Source organism: Chiloscyllium punctatum, chromosome 16 (assembly GCF_047496795.1).
Source record: "Chiloscyllium punctatum isolate Juve2018m chromosome 16, sChiPun1.3, whole genome shotgun sequence".
NCBI lineage: Eukaryota > Metazoa > Chordata > Chondrichthyes > Orectolobiformes > Hemiscylliidae > Chiloscyllium > Chiloscyllium punctatum.
In genome coordinates, this window is record NC_092754.1 from 3592886 (window position 1) to 3611812 (window position 18927).

The 18927-nt window shown below is 38.3% G+C and overlaps 1 protein-coding gene across 8 annotated transcripts in view; it reads right to left on the minus strand.

Annotated features, from left to right (window-relative positions):
* Nucleotides 1-520: 520 nt before the first annotated feature.
* mib2 (MIB E3 ubiquitin protein ligase 2) overlaps nt 521-18927 on the minus strand; it is a 229932-nt gene continuing 211525 nt past the window's right edge. For 7 of the 8 annotated variants that reach the window (XM_072586015.1, XM_072586016.1, XM_072586021.1 and 4 more), the window contains 5 exons: nt 17059-17283; nt 14767-14945; nt 12355-12530; nt 9576-9641; nt 521-3666 (listed from right to left, as the gene is read on the minus strand). In XM_072586015.1, the coding sequence (XP_072442116.1) occupies nt 3425-3666; nt 9576-9641; nt 12355-12530; nt 14767-14945; nt 17059-17283 (888 nt within the window). In that variant the 3' untranslated portion in view covers nt 521-3424. Of the gene's footprint in view, nt 3667-9575; nt 9642-12354; nt 12531-13556; nt 13610-14766; nt 14946-17058; nt 17284-18927 lie in introns of those variants that run through there. The other variant, XM_072586023.1, reaches the window with a different exon arrangement.

Sequence of the window (18927 nt, forward strand, 5' to 3'; positions counted from 1 at the left end):
AACTACCTGACAATCTTCAGGATGGCTGCGAAGGTAAATCAGTAAATGCTCTCAAGCATAAAAAGTTCTCTTAACAAATGGATATGATCCAACAACAAAAACTGAAAGAACTTTTGACACTGGAAATCAGAAACAAAAACAGAAATTGCAGGAAATGCTCAGCAAGTCTGGCAGCCTCTGTGGAGAGAAATCAGAGTTATTGTTTTGGGTCCAGTTTCTGGCTGTGGAGAAAAGTCATTGAACCTGAAACATTAACTGATTTCTCTCCACAGATGCTGTCAGGTCTGCTGAGCTGATCCAACAATGTGTGTTCTAATAAGCACCATTCTTGACATAATTTCACTATTATTTAATGGTGCAACACCCACCAGGAACAGAGTAATGTCGCATACAGTAATAATTCACATCTAAAAGGCAGAAATTCAGGAACAGCCTGTTTGAAAAGTTTCTTTCAATTGTTAATATAGGAAGTAAATAAATGCTCTTTATTTTAATGTAACCAGAGTCATTAATCACAACAGTAATTCAAAATAATTTATTCACAGTTTTGAACTTCAACATAAGGATACAGTAACCCTGCAGGAAACAAGACGATCAGGAGAACAAAATTCCCAGTGTTGATGGCAAGCTAAAAATAAGAACAAAGTGCTGGAGTCTAACATTTTCCATTCTATTTGCTGTAACAGATTTCACTAATCTTTCTGTTCAATTCTTCCAAGCATAAAAACTCTCTCATTGTTAAAATGTGTAAAGGAGCAGACAATGCACTAACACTCAGTCTCTTGCTAACCTCTGAAGTCCACAAAGGTTGTTTATAGCAACTTTCCTCCACTATCCTGCAATTAAAGGATCTGCTAAATCCGTACTTGCAGAAATAACAGAGCTGAGGGCTTCCTACCAACATGATGTACTAGAAATCACTGCTCTCAAATCATCTTCACTGTGTTCTTCACAACACTGCTAATGCTTTCCTAATTGGTTCATCAATTCCTGAAATAGTGATTCATTACTAAAAAGTCAAATTTTGGGTTGGTTTGGCTAGTCTGTCTTCACAAATAGAAAACCATAAAATTCAGCAATGGTGAGAATGGTCCTGCTACCCCTTCTCCCGAAACAGACTCTGGTTTACATCTTCCATGAACTCCAAGAGATGAGAAACAAAATCACCCTTCATTGATCCAAGATTCAAAAATCATTTTGTCATATGCACTTTCTTTAATTTCAAGAAGGATTTTAAGATCAAGGAGGAATGTGCACAAGAAAGCCAGGCATTTAGGAACTGCAAGTTTATTTAAACAGCAATTCCTGACCATACACTTTCCACAGTGATACAATCTGTTTGGCACATGGAGCCTGTTGTCCCATAATCTGTAAAATTCAACTTCATGAAGGCTGTTGAGCTAAGCAACATTTCAGCTAAATGACATTCCAATAATTTTATTTGTTTTTAAAAAAATGTACTGCATACTAACAGATCAAGCAACATTATCTATACACCAAGCAAATTATACCAAATCTACTTTACTTTTCCAATTTGTGGTTGCAAATTTGATATCTTGACCAAAGTCATGAGTGAAACTTGTACCTTTATGGTTTAAATTATTGGAATATATCTCGCAAAAGTAAACTCACAAAATGCAACAATCATCTCCAAATGTTGGCATAGTCTTCTTCAAATCCCAACTTTCATTGTGAGATCACTTTCTTGATGAAACTGATACTGCCAGTCGGAATAATATTTGTTCAAAGTCTTTCAATTCAAATAAACAGACAATTTAGTCCCGAGATAATGGTATATAGACAACACATTGAAAGGTAGAATCTCTTGTCAATGCAATTTTCTTTGAATTTTGTTTTTACAATGAAAACACCATATATATATATTCTAGCTTTTTCAACAAATTTATGAAAATTATAAACTTGAGCATTTTCATCTTGCCCTGATGAATTGATTGCATTTTGTAGGTTTTCCTTCGGAGTTTGAAATTACTTAAACATTGTGATTCAATGTAGTAACCTTCTCAGGCTAAATAAAGATTTTTACTATACAATGATATCATACCACAATCTTGCTAAGTCTTAAAATTTTAGGTTGAACCACAGGCTCACAAATCTAATATACAATTTACATTCTAATTAGACACCAAAGAAAACCATAGTAAAGGGTTTGCTAGCATTAAGTTTAAAGTATTTAAGCTCTGCTCTGGATAGCACTAGCACATCTAGTAATAACACCTTTACAAAGGAACACAATACAGTAGTTATCCAGATTCAGAACCTCATTACTTCACTAACCTCACCTCTGTGTACTGTATTCAAGGGAGCAAAACAACATGAAACTAGACCAGAGAATGTGAATGGTCTCTTAGTTTCAGAATCCTTGATAGAACCATGCCCAATTCATATTTCCATTGATTTTTATTTTCCTGGAATATTTAAATATAAATACATTAGAATGCCTGGGTGAGAAGATTAATTGTTCACAGGTCAAAACAAGCATTAATTCCAATTATTTTCTATGAAACTTGAAATTTATCTTCATTACTGTTTTATTTTGCTGTTCCACTTTGATATAGTGGATTGAATCAAATCACCTGATTATAGTTCCAGGCTATTAACCATCTATTTATAAATAAACATTGAGCTTTGTGCTGTAAGTGTAATTAATTAATTGATTTAATATTCTAGCTGTTACCTTCCATGTTCAACCATCTGCCATTTTACCACATATCCAAGACTACAACATTCAATGCAATATTTTAGCTGCCCAATCAAGCTATAATTGAAGAAACAAAATCATAAGAAGGTATGTTTTAAATAAAGTTTTCAAAATTAATGATTTTATTATTTGAAATAATTTGTTCGATTCTAAAGCTGTTTTGTTGCTAGATAGAGAAGCAGATGTAAAAGGCTAGCACTGGTTGATTGGTATCGTATCTGAAATTTGTTGAAGAGTCATTTTATATTCCTGAAACGTTTAAATATATACAACTGACCATAAAACACAGTTGTCAGATTATGGATTATATTACACTGTAGATTTTATATAAATACATACACAGTAAGGTTAGTTTTACTGTAGCTTTGTGCATTGCTCAAGCAGTTGCAACTATTAACAGGGCTGACATTAAATGACTAATAAACTTGTTTTGTGTTATGTACAACTTTGCTGTTTTGTTGTTGACATATCAGCCACTGAATTTGCACAGTGGGCATTCGAGTTATCAAAAATGCAATTCTAGTCACTTGCTGGAAAACAGCATGTACAGAGCTCAATCACTGGATTCTGACTGCACTGATGCCAAAGTGCCAAGGACTAAATCTGAAGATGATTACCAACACAAACACAACGTACCACAGAAAAGGTACAGTACTTAGAATGTTCGGAAAGAACATAAGTATAGAAAAGAAGGCTTGCCATGCATCAAACAAAAATCTGTATGCGTTCCCGAATGTTCTGACGACAAATAGGGCACGCTTTCAGGGCAACGCTGCATTCTAGACAGGAACCATGGCCACACTGGAACACCAGTTTAATCTGGTTGTCAATGCATATAGGGCACGTTATCCTTTCCTCCATCTGCCTGTATCGAGACTGGAGCTGTTCCAACAGTTTTCTCTGGTCTGGAGGTTCAGCATTGGAGCTGCTTTCAACTTCTGTATTATCTGCCAGACGAAAACATTCCGTCAGTCTGTTGTTAATATACGTACTAGCAGCTCTAGAGTGTCAATAATAAGATTTGCACAAATGGAATTGAATATGGTGAATTTTGAAAATGACTTGACAGAGCCAGTAACTCAGTCTTTAATACAGACAAAAGTACAAGTTATGTGTTCCATCCAGCTCTGTTCCATAGGCCCATCTGCATGAATCTACATCGAAAATATCTACCAGATTGAATAATTGGTTGGTAATAGAAATTACACCTTAGATGTGGACATACTGGATTTAAATAATATTTGATTAATGTCTTATGACTAAAACTGCATACTTTTAAATAGCTTTAAATAGAAATAAAATCCAAATAACTGTCCATTGAATCAAAAAGATTCAACGTCAAAAGCCATTTTAATACTTATTTATAGAAATGTTTAGAATTAGGGCAAGGATTCACCTTACTGTGGAACATCAGTATCAACAAATCTCTCACTATAATTATTTGTTCCATATTCTAACAGTAGATTCTGTCTTCCTGATCCTCTCTATAACAAGACCAGATCTTTCAGCTTGGCACAGCTGAAAGATTCCAATTGCCTGAATCGGAAGGTTCAAGTCCCACTTCTGACTTTAAGCATGGGAAATCAAACAAAAATGATTGTGCCAAACTGCTCTGTTAGTGCCGCAGCCAGCCCTTTCTGCCATACATGGATGTACTAAAGATACCAGGGGATGAATTTTCTTGATGGAGGTAGGAATCAAGAGGTGGATTCAAATCTGGCTTGTGAACCTGCCCTGGATGCAAAACAGGAAGCACCTGCTTTATGACTGCGCTGGGGAGTTAATAGTCTAACAGACAGGTCTGTGGGTGCCTCTGTGGAACAGAGGCTGATCAGTCAAACAGCAGATCTTACTTTCACTTGCTCAGGCAACTGTTCTGGAAGAATAGTTGGTGATGTTGAAATTCCACATTTCAGCGTACAGCTGGGTCAAAAAAGCAGTTTGGGGGATTGGGGGGGGCGGGCTGGGGAGAAGGGGGGTGGTGGTTGACTGGTAATTTATTTAAGATGGTCACATTTTTACATAATGGTGCAAGACCCCTCTTCATGCTCAGCCTCTGCAGTGCCATTTCAAAATGCAGCTTTTCAGCTGACCCTGAAGCCACCTTCACTCACTCGGATTGGTGCCAGACAGCTGCTCGAGTCTTGGTAAGATCTTGCTAAAAGATTTTTTTCTTTAATTTATAAAGTGGCTTCTTCATGAGCCCTAATGGTGTTAATTACCTAATGGAAGGTTTTTAGTCTATTATTCATGCAAGGGATGTGAGCTATATTGGCCAAGCCAGCATTTATTGCCCATCCCTAACTGCCCAGAAGGCAGTAAAGAGTCAACCACACTGCTGTGGGTTTGGAGGCCAGGCCAGTTAAAGATGGAGGAATTACCTTCCCAAAAGGAAATTAGTGAATCAGATTTTTTTTATAGCAATCAACAGCTGTCACATGGTTGCCATTAGAATAGCTTTTTGGATTTCTTATTGAATTCAATTTTCATCATTTGTTATTTTGCGACTCAAACCCTTGGCCCCAGATCATTGGAGTGTTGGATTACTAGATTAATGACATTAACACTCTGCCACTGTCTCCTATCTCTGGTCTCATGTCACAGCAGCTGAATAGATCTCATCTCACCTCACTATTGAAAGGAGAGCAAAGAATTCTCCCAATGCCTTAACAAACGTTCTTCCTTCCAACCAACACCACATCAAAATCAGATTACATTGAAGTACTGCTATGTGGACAGCAATGACCCTAGTTTCGGATAAGTATTGCAGTGAAGCTAATAGGGCCCATTACAGTCCAACAGTAAATTGAACAGCAAGTTCTAGAGTCTGCGTAGGGGTGGTTAAATGACAGAATCAGAAAGGTCTGATTTGTCTTGCTCATTAGCAAGGAAATAAATCACAATGAAGTTGGGATGTTGTGGGTTGTTTATCCACTACATGTTCATTAAACAGGCCAGAAGATGTTATGACCAGACTACTCATATTGAATCGGATTTCCAGCATCTGCAGTCATTGTTTTTACTCATATTGAAGTCAATGCCCAAGTACTTTGGATAAGTCTTAATTACTCCTAAATAATCTCTCTGGCACTTAATGTATGAAGTCTGATTTTTTCAGATTTCAATTATTGTTGAAAACCTAAATAAAAATACAAATAAAACACTTGTCCATTTGATTTCTCTTCCTTTACCAATACTTTACCAGTTTCTCTCATTTTCTGTAGATGATTTTACATTTAATTAACTTTTCTTACTTTTATTTCCTGATTTAGACTCAGTTAGGAGTCTTCAATCCATTGACGAAACAGGCTACTGCATGTCCAGCACACACAAGTCCCAGATCCTCTATTGGTTTCTCCAAAACAGATCAGACTCCTGATCGCTCCAGATTGCTGCACAATGTCTCTGTGGGCGGCGGTGAATGATAAAGAATGGATTGTGCCATTGTGAAACAGCATTAGATATAGTCCAAGACCTTCCCTCAGGAAGCTCAGACTGTTTCTGTCTTTGGGTGTCAAACTTTAAAATTTTCTCTTTCTCCTCCTCAATCTTACTCTTTTACTTACTCTCGTGGGAACAGTTTGCCCTCCCACTTATCCTATTAGTTCCACAATTACCTTGTGTTCTCTTCTACTCTTTTCACATAGGTGATGTCGTGAACTACTAGCCTCGTTCTTTCACCTAGGCTTCCATTTTTAGGAAAACACACTGAAATCACAAGCATGTGTTATCATTTTGATCTGATACAGCCCCTAAAACAATCTTCAAGCTGATTAGAAAGATAAAGGACCTTCGCCATAAATAAGTAGGAAATATTCAATCCGCATGGCATTGCCACTTCTGGTTTCTAAGAAAAATTACATTCCAATTCATTGATTGGGAATAATATAGTCAATGAAAGAGCAGGTGATATTTCTACTTGTTACAATTTCTAAAATAAATTTGTACAAACTTGGTAAAAAACACTTTGTCTCTTAAGATTCAAAAAACCCAGATATTTACTGAAAAAAAAAGCCACAAGATACACGGTTTAGTTCAAAATAATTTTACTATTCCAAAATCAAAGTGCAAGAAACCTAATAAATGCTCTATCGTAAACAGTTAAATACATTAAAAGTACAACAAATGCAGTCACAATCTCAAATTCCTTAAATTTACTTTCCTTCTACCACCATGTGACTTGCAGTCCAACACTTGAGTCAGATAATTATCAAAAATTGAAAGATGAAGCACTTGGTCTGAATGCTGCATTGAAGATTCAGAGAAAGGTCGAGATTTCAAGGGCCACGTTTTCCTAACAAATCTCTCCCAATCACCCCATGGTTGAAAACTCCCCACTCAATGTAAATTTCTCTAGCATCTTAAGTGGAGCTACCTCTGTCAGAACTCTCTTGGTTCTAATGTATTTTAACTTCGGAGGTTTGCATCTAAAACTCACCCTTAACAGTATGGTACCAGAATTTGACTCACTGTTGGCCAAATCTATGCGTTAACAAATTTTAACCTTTTTAGCCAACACCCAAGATTCCAATTGTGAATGAAGGCGTTTCCTTCATTCCAGCCCATGCTGAACTAAAACTGAATTGCTTGAATACATAATCATACGAACAAACTTACTCACCCTATGATTAACTTGTTGACCGTTCTTTTGTTTAACTCTGTGCCAATTCAGTCACATGATAATTGACAAAGTGCCAGATGATTTACCGAAAAATTCTTTACATAGAAACCTGGATTTTGAAGGGACCATCAGCTCAATATATAGAGTTGATTTCTTTCTTCTGAAAGAACATGAGCCTTCAAACTTACCCAAATGGCTTTGTTGTCACTTCTGAAGAACAAATTGTATTTATTTAATGTAATAAACATCCCAAGAAGCTTCACTGGAGCATTATAAAACAAATTTATCATAATCGCATGAAGATGTTAGAAGCTGAAGACTTCCTCAATGAGGTAGTATTAAGGAGCAACTAAAGACAGAGAAAGGTAGAGGTGTTGGAAGAGTGCTGAAGAGTTCTGTCCCTTGGTTGAGGAAAGCACAGACAGCGCTGATGGATTATAAAATTGGAATACTTAAGGGGCCAGAATGGAGCATTGTGGCGTGACTGATTTAGATTATATAGAGAGGAAGACAAAACCACAAGGATGTGAACAACAATGAGAATTTTAAAATTCAATGCGCTGTCCAAGTGTGAGACACAGTAGATCAGCAAGCTCGGGGATAACTGGTGAACAAAAATTGGAATAAGAATTTGGGTAGGAGAGTTTTGGATGATCTCATATCTGTGGAGGGGAGAATGTGAGGGGACAGCAAGTTGTGCAGTACAGTAGTTAAAGCTGGGCATAACAGAGGTACAGGTGAGACTTTCAGCATCACGTGAGCTGAGGCATGGTGGTGTTGGGTGATGTGATCTTAATGATGATACACATTAAATTGAAAGTGCATCTTCAGGTTTAGTGGTTTTTTGGTTTATTCACGGGATGTGGGTGCTGGCTAAATCAGCATTTATTGTCCATCTCTAATTGCCCAGAAGCCAGGTTAAGAGTCAACCACATTGCTATGGATCTGGAGTCACATGCAGGCCAGACTAAGGGCAATGGTATCATCTCCTAAAGGACACTGCTCAACCAAGTGTGATACAAAGGGCACAAACAAACAATCTCATTCAGCCTTTAGTAGTCACCGAGAGGGCTTTAGATGGTGGTTTGCAGTGGGGATTGAAGGTACTGGGTAATATTTGGTTGACAGAAAGTACCATGCATCCAGCAGTGAATATTAGACAAATCAGTATGACAGTTAGAGGCAGCGGAGGGGCAGAGAGGGGAAGTGGCGAAATAGACACATTTGCTGAGGGGCAGCAGGTAGATAATTAGGACAATAGGCCAATTGTATCATTCAACATCCAGATTTAAAGAAAGAAAATGTTAAAAGGTCCACTCTGCCATCCTGCTAATGAATTGATTTCCTCACACCAATAACTGCTGCTAGTATATGAAGTGTTCAGAGAATAATGTCATCTAACACCATTACTTTGCTTTACCTTGTTTTTAAACACAGCACATGTTACATAAGGACACTTGCTTGTGAAGGAAACCTTTCGTTCAGTTACAGCTTTTCTGATAACTGATATGTTTTCCTTCACCTTTGGAAGCACTCACAACAAGGAAGAACTCAGAAGTTAATTTGTCACTATAGTTAACAAAATTTTAAAAGGAATTGATTGTTTGAATGCTTAGGTCTGATTAAATCAAAGCTCTATCAACAATAAAATTGGACAAATACTAATTTGGATAAATTAATCATTTCATAATGATGGAAATGAGACCAATACAATGAAAAAGTACTTTGATGACAGCTGTTGATAGCTAATTTTATCTGAAGAAAAGGTTTTCCTTCTTGCATTAAGAACTGCCCCTACACTGGGCCGAACTCTCAAACTTGGAACATATCCATTTTAATTTCTGCTTTGACTGATTCTCAAGCACACCTGCTGTCATTAGGGGAGGTTGGTTTGCCAGGAGTCGGAGATGGATTCCTACACAGCAATGACGTGCTATTTTGGACAAAACACCAGTCATATTCCTCAGACACCTCCAACCTGCTAGCTATTACCAATGGAGAACCCCATCACAAAATCCATTCATCCTGTAAAACATATACCACAATGCCATCCATTTTAATATAAAACCTGCAAATTACTGAGCTGGTGGTGTTATTTAGAGTAATAAGTATTCCTGGTCATCGGAACAGAATTCACCTAAGTTATTACAATTATTTTGCTCCTCAAGAAGAAACACTTTATTCTCCCTGTCACGACAAATAATATTTCAATAATGAATGACGTAAATACATTACCATGTCTAATTTTCTTTGTAATAGACACTTGGCATTTGATACATTTCTTCATTCTTACAGAACACTCTGTGAATGAAAGAAGAAATGTCAGAAATCAGCACCTGCAATATATTTACCATTTCATTTAATATTTCTTGCCACACAGTGAATATAGTGAGTTTAGAGATTAGCATGCTCTGTGCACTTGAAGAGTTTCACAAAAATACCTTGAATTCATTAAACCAGATGAGTTAATGATTTTTAGTTGATTTCGTACTTTCCAACATGACTATCTAGTTAGCTAGCTGGGTGCGATAATGGTGGGTCATCGAGTTCCATTGTTTTGTGGGTGCAGCCAGTGGCAAACACATTCTCTTTTCTCGCTGAACAGAGTAGTTTGCACATTTTGAGTAACTAGCATTATTTATTTGGGGATTGTACTGATGCATATGCAATTACTTGCTTGGGCATCATCAGTATTTGAGAGTGAATCATCTAACATACCATGAAAACCAGACAATAAATGATTAATTTACCAGTCACCAATATACATCATCCCAAGAACATAGTCTACTAAATCAAAGGCTGTACTTTCCTTCACTAAACTGCCTGAATTTAAAACTGGGAGATAGACTGAAGAAAAATTAGGTTGGAATAAATACTGCTGTCACACCACCCTGCCCCAGTTTTAGTCTCCTGTCTTAGCTATAAAGCTTGTGAAATCCTCATTACTGTTTTGCTTCATGCAGTGGCAACAAGAATAAAGAGTCTAGTGAGCCACCACTGACACTATCGATCCCAAACAGCACCAAGACAGGGAGTGGTGGTGGGCCGGAGAGTGGTGGAAGATGCTCTGCTGACGTCCTTTTTGGAAGGCGCCAACCTAAGTACTCGGACATAATCTCTTTTCGCTAGAGCTCAAAACTATATACATCTTGTACCTCAGCACTGCGCCTTTGATGGTGGGGATGCTGGACGCAGCCCATTTTGCAGAGAATGGTGATACTTATTAAAAAGGCAGACTTTGGGGTAAAAAAAAAAGAACAAATTAAACTCTGCTTTCTCAAATGAAGTATACTCCTTAAAACATCATAGACTATGACATGGTGATTTCATTCAGAGACATTCTCTTCCGTCTCCACTGCTTCTTTTGCCAGCCTCCTTAAATTTATGCCGTTTGCTTCTTGATCCTTCCAACGAGAACAGTCTTTTCTCTACTCTCCGCACTACATGCTTTTAAACACCTGTTTCCTCTCAACCTCCTCTTCTCCATGCAGTGTCCTTCCAAATTCTCGAATAGCCGAAGTTCTTCACTCCCAGAAACATTCTCAAGTGTTTCTGCACCTTCTCTCAAGCTTTCACATCCTCCCTAAACTGCGATGCCCAGAACGAGACACAGTATTCTAGTTGAGATTGGACTCGTGTTTTATCTAGTTTAAATACTTTTGTATTCTGTGCACATATTCATAAAGCCCAGGATGCTGAATGCTTTATTAGCCGTTCCCTCAATCTGCCCTGCCACCTTCAATGGGTTACACACACACGTACACACTTTGTTCCTGCATCCTCTTTAGCATTGCACCTTTACTTTGTATCGTCTCTTTATGTTGTCTCCCCATGTTCTTCTTACCAAAATGAAACATTCCACACTTCTCTGCAAAGTTTATCTGCCAATCATTCCACCAACCTGTCTAGGCCCTTATAGAATTCTACACTCTCAATACACAATACTTCCAATTTTCATGTGATCCACAAATCTCGAAACCGTGCCTTAGTGCACCTTAGTAAGGTCATGATATACATTAGGAAGAGCAGAGGTCATAACACCAAACCCTGGAGAATTCTACTATAACCCTACCTCCTGTTTGAAAAGCCACTGTTCACCATGAGAATCAGAGAAAGCCTACAGTGTGGAAGCAGGCCATTTGGCCCAGTGTGTCCACACTGACCCTCCAAACAGCACCCCACCCAGATCCATCCCTTGACCCTATCCCTATAACCCTGCATTTCCCATGGATAACCCACCTAGCCTGCACATCCCTAGACCCCAAGGGCTATTTAGCATGTCCAATCCACCTAATCTGCATATCTTCGGACTGTGGGAGGAAACTAGAGCACCTGGACAAAAGCATGTCCCAGGCAGATACACGGAGAATGTCTGTGTGGAGTCTGCACAGTTGCCAGAGGATGGAATTGAACCCATGTCCCTGATCTGAGAGGCAGCAGCGCTTACCACTGAGCCACTGTACTGACTACTATTTGATTCTCATCACTCAGCCAATTTCAAATCCATGCTGCTGCTGTCCCTTTCGTTTCATGGGGAGGTCTAACTTTGTTCAAGTCTATTGTAGAACACATAACCAAGTACCTTTTGGATGCTCATGCACACCATATCAACAAAGTGTTTAGCAAACTGAGGCAAGTTAGACCTATTATGGTTAAAATTTCATCCACCCACTATGCCAAACTCAAAGCTAAATGATTAGTTCCATCAGGACAGCTGGAACTGACAACCGGAAGCGGCAGATTCAAACCACTACAAATGCCGGAGGAAAGATCACAGAAGCGCTTCACAGGAGGTTCCCAAGCACTGAGGATATCACCCAGACAGGGGACGAAATGTCTGCAACACAAATTCCCAGCTCGGCGAACAGAACCACAACAACAAGCACCCGAGCTACAAATCTTCTCACAAATTTTAAATAAAGATCCAATTTACTATAATGTTATTTGTGAGCAACAATACATCTAAAATATATTTATTTGTTTGTTGTTCACGATCAGAGATTGCAAAGTATACCTTCACAGACGACAGAGTGTTGACAGGGGGAAAACTGAACCAGAAGGGACAGCTCAGAACACACTAGACACTCAGCTGGGCCCGCCGATGCTGGCAGTAAAAGATTTGTCATAGTATTTGGAGTTGTGTGGACTCGCCGCAGAATTGTTGTCCCTGCTGATTGCAGCTGTGATCCCCTGGAATAAAAAGCAACAGAAAGGATTAAAAGGACTTTTCTTTCAGAAAAAGTTTAAAACAAAATCCCTCACTCCTGCCAATTCTCCCTTGTGGTCATTAGATGGCTGTTGGCAGGGCATAATCACCTTTGGATGGATGCAGCCATCCACCCAATGTCTTCAAGATGGTCATGAAAGTAACACTGATATCAGCCATAAGACGATACAAGCATGCTCATCACTTTGGATTATTCCACCTAGTGGCATGGCGCACAATCAGCTGATTTGAAAGTTCAGCTACTGTGGGATTCAATCTTTGACAACAGCGGAGTTGGAGAGTCAGGCAAGTAAGGATCAATGCTTTACAAATCACAACATACAACAGAAGATGTGTTATGTAACACTCTTTATATTTAAAAAACTACATAAACGTACATTTGGCCGGTCACACTTCACACATCATTGAACAAAACTCCATGTTACATTTATGAACTAAAAGTAGAACAAACATAAATGTGGCAATTGGAATCTACAGGAGAAACTCCACGATCGAGAACTAAAATGTCTGTCTCTGAATTGATTTTCTTAAAAACAAAGCCAAAATGCTGAATCAATTAAAACATTTTGTTTCATTCGATATTGTGGCTTGAAGGAAAAACTTTCCTTCACGGGAAGATTTATTCAGAGTATTGGATGGCACAGTAGCCCTGTCCGTAAAACAAAACACTGCATCACCTAATTTACTGTGAGCAGTAGCACAGGAGATTTGCTTGTAATTATACAACTAATGATATAATAAGGAATGGTTTAGGTTTTCTCGTTATAACAGTGAGGGGAATCCTTTACTCTAACTGGGTTACTGTCAGCGTTACAATCAGAAAAGGTAGACCAGTTTGGTTGGAGTGCATTTCCTGCCCAACCCACTTCTAAGCGTCATACTCAGGTTTCTGTGCTACACTTTGAAGTTTAAGAAACAAAATAACTCTTTCGGAACACAAAACAGCAAAAGGTAGGATGTCTGTAATCTCATACATTGTATGAACTCACCCAGTGCTTACTTAATGGCAAGTAGACTTTGTAGCCTCAATGGAACACCCATTCTAGGAGAATAATAAGACTTTATGTGGTATAATGTTTCTATCTTCTAAAACAGTGCATCCTCTGACTTATGACAAGCACCGTGACATTTTTAAACAAAAGTACACACACAATTAGGCTGTCATTAATATTTACTGATAAGTTTTGTAAAGGCTGATCCTGGAATTTGAAGGCATTCTCAAATCGATTCTACAGAAGTGTCGGACAATAGCAGAGCATTGCAATGCTTCCCACCTATTTATAATGCAGTGGGTGAGAAACAGGTGAGGGGGTGGAGATTCCAATGGGATAAATTCTAATAAACCAGCTTAAAATGCTATCGTAGGTTTAATTAAACCCGGTTCTCTGTGTTATCTAGTTATTGGTCACTGACAAATCATGTAGCCAATAGTGTTTGATGGTAAAATGAACACAATTTGTTTATTTTGCTAACTGGGAAGCTGGTACCTCTCAATCACATTAGTCAACATCTTTCAGATTAAAAGAAAGCACAGATAAAAATAGTGTTACAACAACTGGATAATTTTCCAGATCATTCCAAAAATGTATTATGAATAAAACCATTATATTTTCAGGTTGGATACCAAGTTTGTATTTCTTATTAGCTACTAATAGTATTGTCTTAAATTTGCATATAGTTCAAAGCTACTGGACGCTATGTCTGTTTCTGAAATGATCCTGAACTATGAACGTGGACAGTTATTTAACAACAGAGCCATCACAGGTAACCATCCCAGCCCAAGTCTGTGCCATTGGGAGGGGAGGTAATAACACTACCAATCATGATAAAGCAAGGAACAAATGTATACAAGGCCGGTTCACTTGTGGTTTAAGGAACTATGCTACGGTTGCTAATAGCTTGCTCAAATTGACATCCTAAGGTTGGACATCTGCCCATCTTCTCTTTCTCAATACTCTATCTTTGCTCATGGTGTGCAATTAGAAGAAGGGTCACTAGCCTCAAAATATTAACTCTCTCTCTCTGCACAGATGGTGCCAGACTAGAGTTTCTGCAGCAACGTTTTTTTCAGATCTCCAATATCCGCAGTTTTCCTTTTACTTTGAGAATTTAATGTCTGTGTTAAGGATACAGTGTAATCAAGACTAAGATAACCAAAAGAAGAGTAAATGACATAATTAGAAGATATTGCTATTTTACCTGAATTTCTCAGCAAAACTCTTGACCATCTGTATAATCCTGCCATTTGTGACCAGATTGAGTGGTGTTTTGCCCTTGTAGTTAGTGTAGTTAATATCCGCACCATCTTGGGCCAGGAAACAGGCAATGGCAGCACCTACACTAAGGTCTGTAGATCCCAGTAACCCAGAAGCCTGCAACTAAGTAGCAAAGGAACAAGGCTTAAGATGAAAGTTTTAACAAAAAACAAATGCAGATTTTGCATCCAAAACAAATGAGATATTAAACAGTTATTTAGGTCACTTCATGCAAGAGGCAGGTACTTAGCTAAATGTCAATATCAAGGCTGTTGTCAAATCCTGAGGACTAGCACGAATGGAGCAGCTACACCATTCAGTACAGCAGCGGCTGACCTTCTACTTCAACTCCATTTTCCCACCTGTGCCTCATATCCCTCGATTCTGAGAGACCAAAAATCTGTCTATCCTTGCCTTCAGGAAGTATAGATAATTACAAAGATTCTTATTCCTTGGAGTGAATAAATTTCTCATCTCAATCCTAAGTGATTTGCACCTTGTCATGAGCTTATGTTTGTAATTCTTAAGCCAGAGGAAACAAACAGTCTCTCAATATGGCTTCCCTTCACAACTTTGTTTGCTTCAATAAGATTGCCTCTCACTTCTCTATACTGCAGGGATTATTGCTCCAATTTACTCAGTCTGCCATCACAGGACAGCCCTCTCAATACAGAAATCAATATGGTGAATATTTGTTGCATTGCCTCCAATACAAATATATCCTGCATTAAATATGGAGACCAATTATGCACACAGTACTCCAGTTGTGGAATCAAAGCCCTGTACAAACATACCAAAACATCCGAATTCTTGTATACCAGTTATTTGTAATAAAGGCTAACATGGTGTTTAGTATCCATATTGCTTGCTGAAGCTGCAGGCTAACTTTCTACATTTCTTATCTATGTTCAGCCAAGACCCTCTGTACATCAACATTTGAGTTGCAGGTCTTAAGAGATTTTGTAATTTTACTACTGAAGTGAATAACCTCACTTTCCCATGTAATACTCTCGTTGGTTACCCTTGTTGCTAACGCACTCTCTGTATCTCTTCACAGCCGTTGTGTCCTCCTCTCAGCCTGCATCTTCCCCACCCCCACCTTTGTATCTTAAATAAATTCAGTTACATTAGCTTTAACAATTTGACATATCATTTTTCTGCCTCACCCACGGAAATGCATTGAATGTTATTTTGTTGATTTACTCAGAGGGCCTTCATACTTTTAATAATTGATAATTGTTCAATTACTACCTCTGTACTTAAATTTAAATATGAAGCCTTATTCCTTGGACATTAGTTATAGTTAAGATTTCAAAAGATTTAAACACAGAAGTTATTAAAATTAACAGTTCATTTTATGCTTTCTTAATTCAATCTTTCTTTCGCATAATCATAACGGATTCACCCTCATATTTGGTCTGTACTGTTTATTCCTCAAACTTTAAATCTCACTGCTTAAGGAATGATCCTGTTGATTGCCGTTTCACTCAGGGTTCATATTTTGTCTTGCTTGCTGGTCAACTCACATGGTCAGAAATTTACAGGAGGAACATTTCTAAGTGGATGACTGTTGGATAAATCACACTAATAGAGTCAGAGATGTACAGCATGGAAACTGACCGTTCGGTCCAACTTGCCCATGCCAACTAGATATCCCAACCCAATTTAGTCCCACCTGCCAGCACCTGGCCCATATCCCTCCAAACCCTTCTTTTTAAATGTTGCAATTGTACTAGCCTCCACCCTTTCCTCTGGCAGCTCATTCCATACACTAATGGCACATAAAATGCAAGCAGTGAGCTATGCATGATGAAGCTCACTACAAAATATCCAATATTAATTTTAGTAGTAGAAATAGTAGGCCTTTTACATCTTATTTCACCGTATTATAGTATTACATGCTATTAAACACAGAAGACAATGACACTATAAAAACCTGTTTAGAAGCTCTCCTCTTCTTTCCTATGAAAGGAAATGTGCACTTATGAAAGCAAGTCAAACTTGAATTGCAATGCTGTAAAGTGAAGGTAGAATCCTCATGGCTTTTCAGGACGAGTTATACAATCTCTTTTTCATAGTAGCCCAAACAGGAAAAAAATAAGTTTAACATTCATAAGCAAATCTCAAATATTTTGTGTTACTACATACACCAAGATGTAATGAGCATTTTAAAATATGAACAGTTCTTTTATAGGCACTTGTGCAAGATCTCCTACATGGACTGTCTTAAACCTACATTTGCATGAAGTGAACTGCTTTCGCCTTCCCGTGGTAGCATGGTGGTTGCCAGCTGCTGTCGACAGAGTGCCACATGCATAGCAGTATCACCATCTTCATCCTCCGCGTTCACATCACAGCCTTCAGTAACCAAGAGCTGGACCATGTCAGTATGACCCTGAGTAACTGCAAGTTGCAAAGGAGTCTGGTTTCGATTATTCCGAACATTAATCTCACAGCGACCCTGTGGAGAGGAAAATAAAATGTAGACTATTGCATTCATGCAATCATGATCAATCTATAAATTATGCATCAATGTCTCTCATTCCTATGTTGTAATTTGCAACCAGCCCAAACCTAACAGGATAAAGATATCGGCATCCTGTTCTGTCCAGAGATGATTGTAAAGCCTCATTTCACATGCTGATAGGCAAAGATGAAGACCCAAGCAGGCTGTTTCTCTTGGGACCAAGGGGAAAAAATTACAAGATTGAGTTAAAATGAACTAAGTCTAAGGAATGAACAGAGGTCAGAAAATAAACACACCATTGCTGGAAAAATGCACATTTTATCAAAGCTTCAACTCATCAGGTCAATTTGCAAGAAATATCAATTCAAGCAGAAAACCGATATTTATACCATATGTGAAGTACACTCTAATTCATTGGCGAATGAAAGCATTGCCATTGAGAATGCATTGTTAATGCTGAGTGATAGTTAAGTGCCAGAATTTGTTTTATTTTAAACCAGGCAGGTTAACTCTGATTGTTCGAGGCTTTACCCTGAGAACTGACCCAGCAAATGGCTGTTACTTATTCTGTTGAGTTGAAACACACACACAGTGCGAGCCCATGTTCCTCTGTCTGCAAAGAACATAAACATAATTGGGAAGCAGACCGTGGATGTCAGGAGTTCATTGTGAACAGACTGTAAAAAGCAGCAGAAAGCAGAGTGAGAAAAATGGAGAGTTCCACACCTTTTAGATTCTGAGCAAAAATGACTGATTAAACACCAGCTTTGTGTCTCAAACAGTGAGGATGCAAGGCAAGGGAAATGCACAAGTGGGGAGAGATTTTAAATAAAATGTAGGTCTGTAAATGCAATGGTTGTATGGTAATATGAAGTATCAAAAGACAAGAACTGTGATGCTTGTGAGAAACAAAGCTCACTCACTTCAATAATTTCAGTCCGAGACAAGATCTGAATCAGTAGCGTCATTTATTTTACACTTGCAAGTGGGTGTGATGTCCATTGTCTATAAGATAGAGGACATACACACACCAAATTCAATTCATACACAATATTTATATAATTTGGTTTCTTTTGTTTTACATTGCTCCTCCCCTGTTTACATCCTCCACTTCCCTAAGACTGGCCCCATTACTCCTGTTTATCTCTTGCCTTATCCGGCCTTGTCTGTGACAAAATGCTTATTTCTGGCCTCACAAGGCCGTTTGACCTCATCCCACTGTAGGTCATTGTTAGGCATATTCTTTCTTCATCATTACCTACCCCTCCATCTATACCTTTCCCTCACAGCATCTTATCACTAAGCCCTTTTAATTGGGGTTTGCTCCTGTGTTTCTGTAAAAGTGGGAAACAGATGTTTATACCTACCGTTTATACAGGCATATCTAAATTCACTGCCTCTCTTCACAGCATTTTATCTATTTGCCCGTAATATCAACCATTGTCTTGCAGTCCCGTTTCTTTCTTGCATACATTTTTAGCTAATACAAAAACAATTATATATTTCCTCCACATAGTTTCCATTCTTATTGACTCAGCTCTTGGCTGAAACAATTACACACTGGTGTGAGTTCATTCACCTTGTATCAGAAATTATAATTGCAGAATTGCAGAAGTAACATTAATTTACCTATATCCC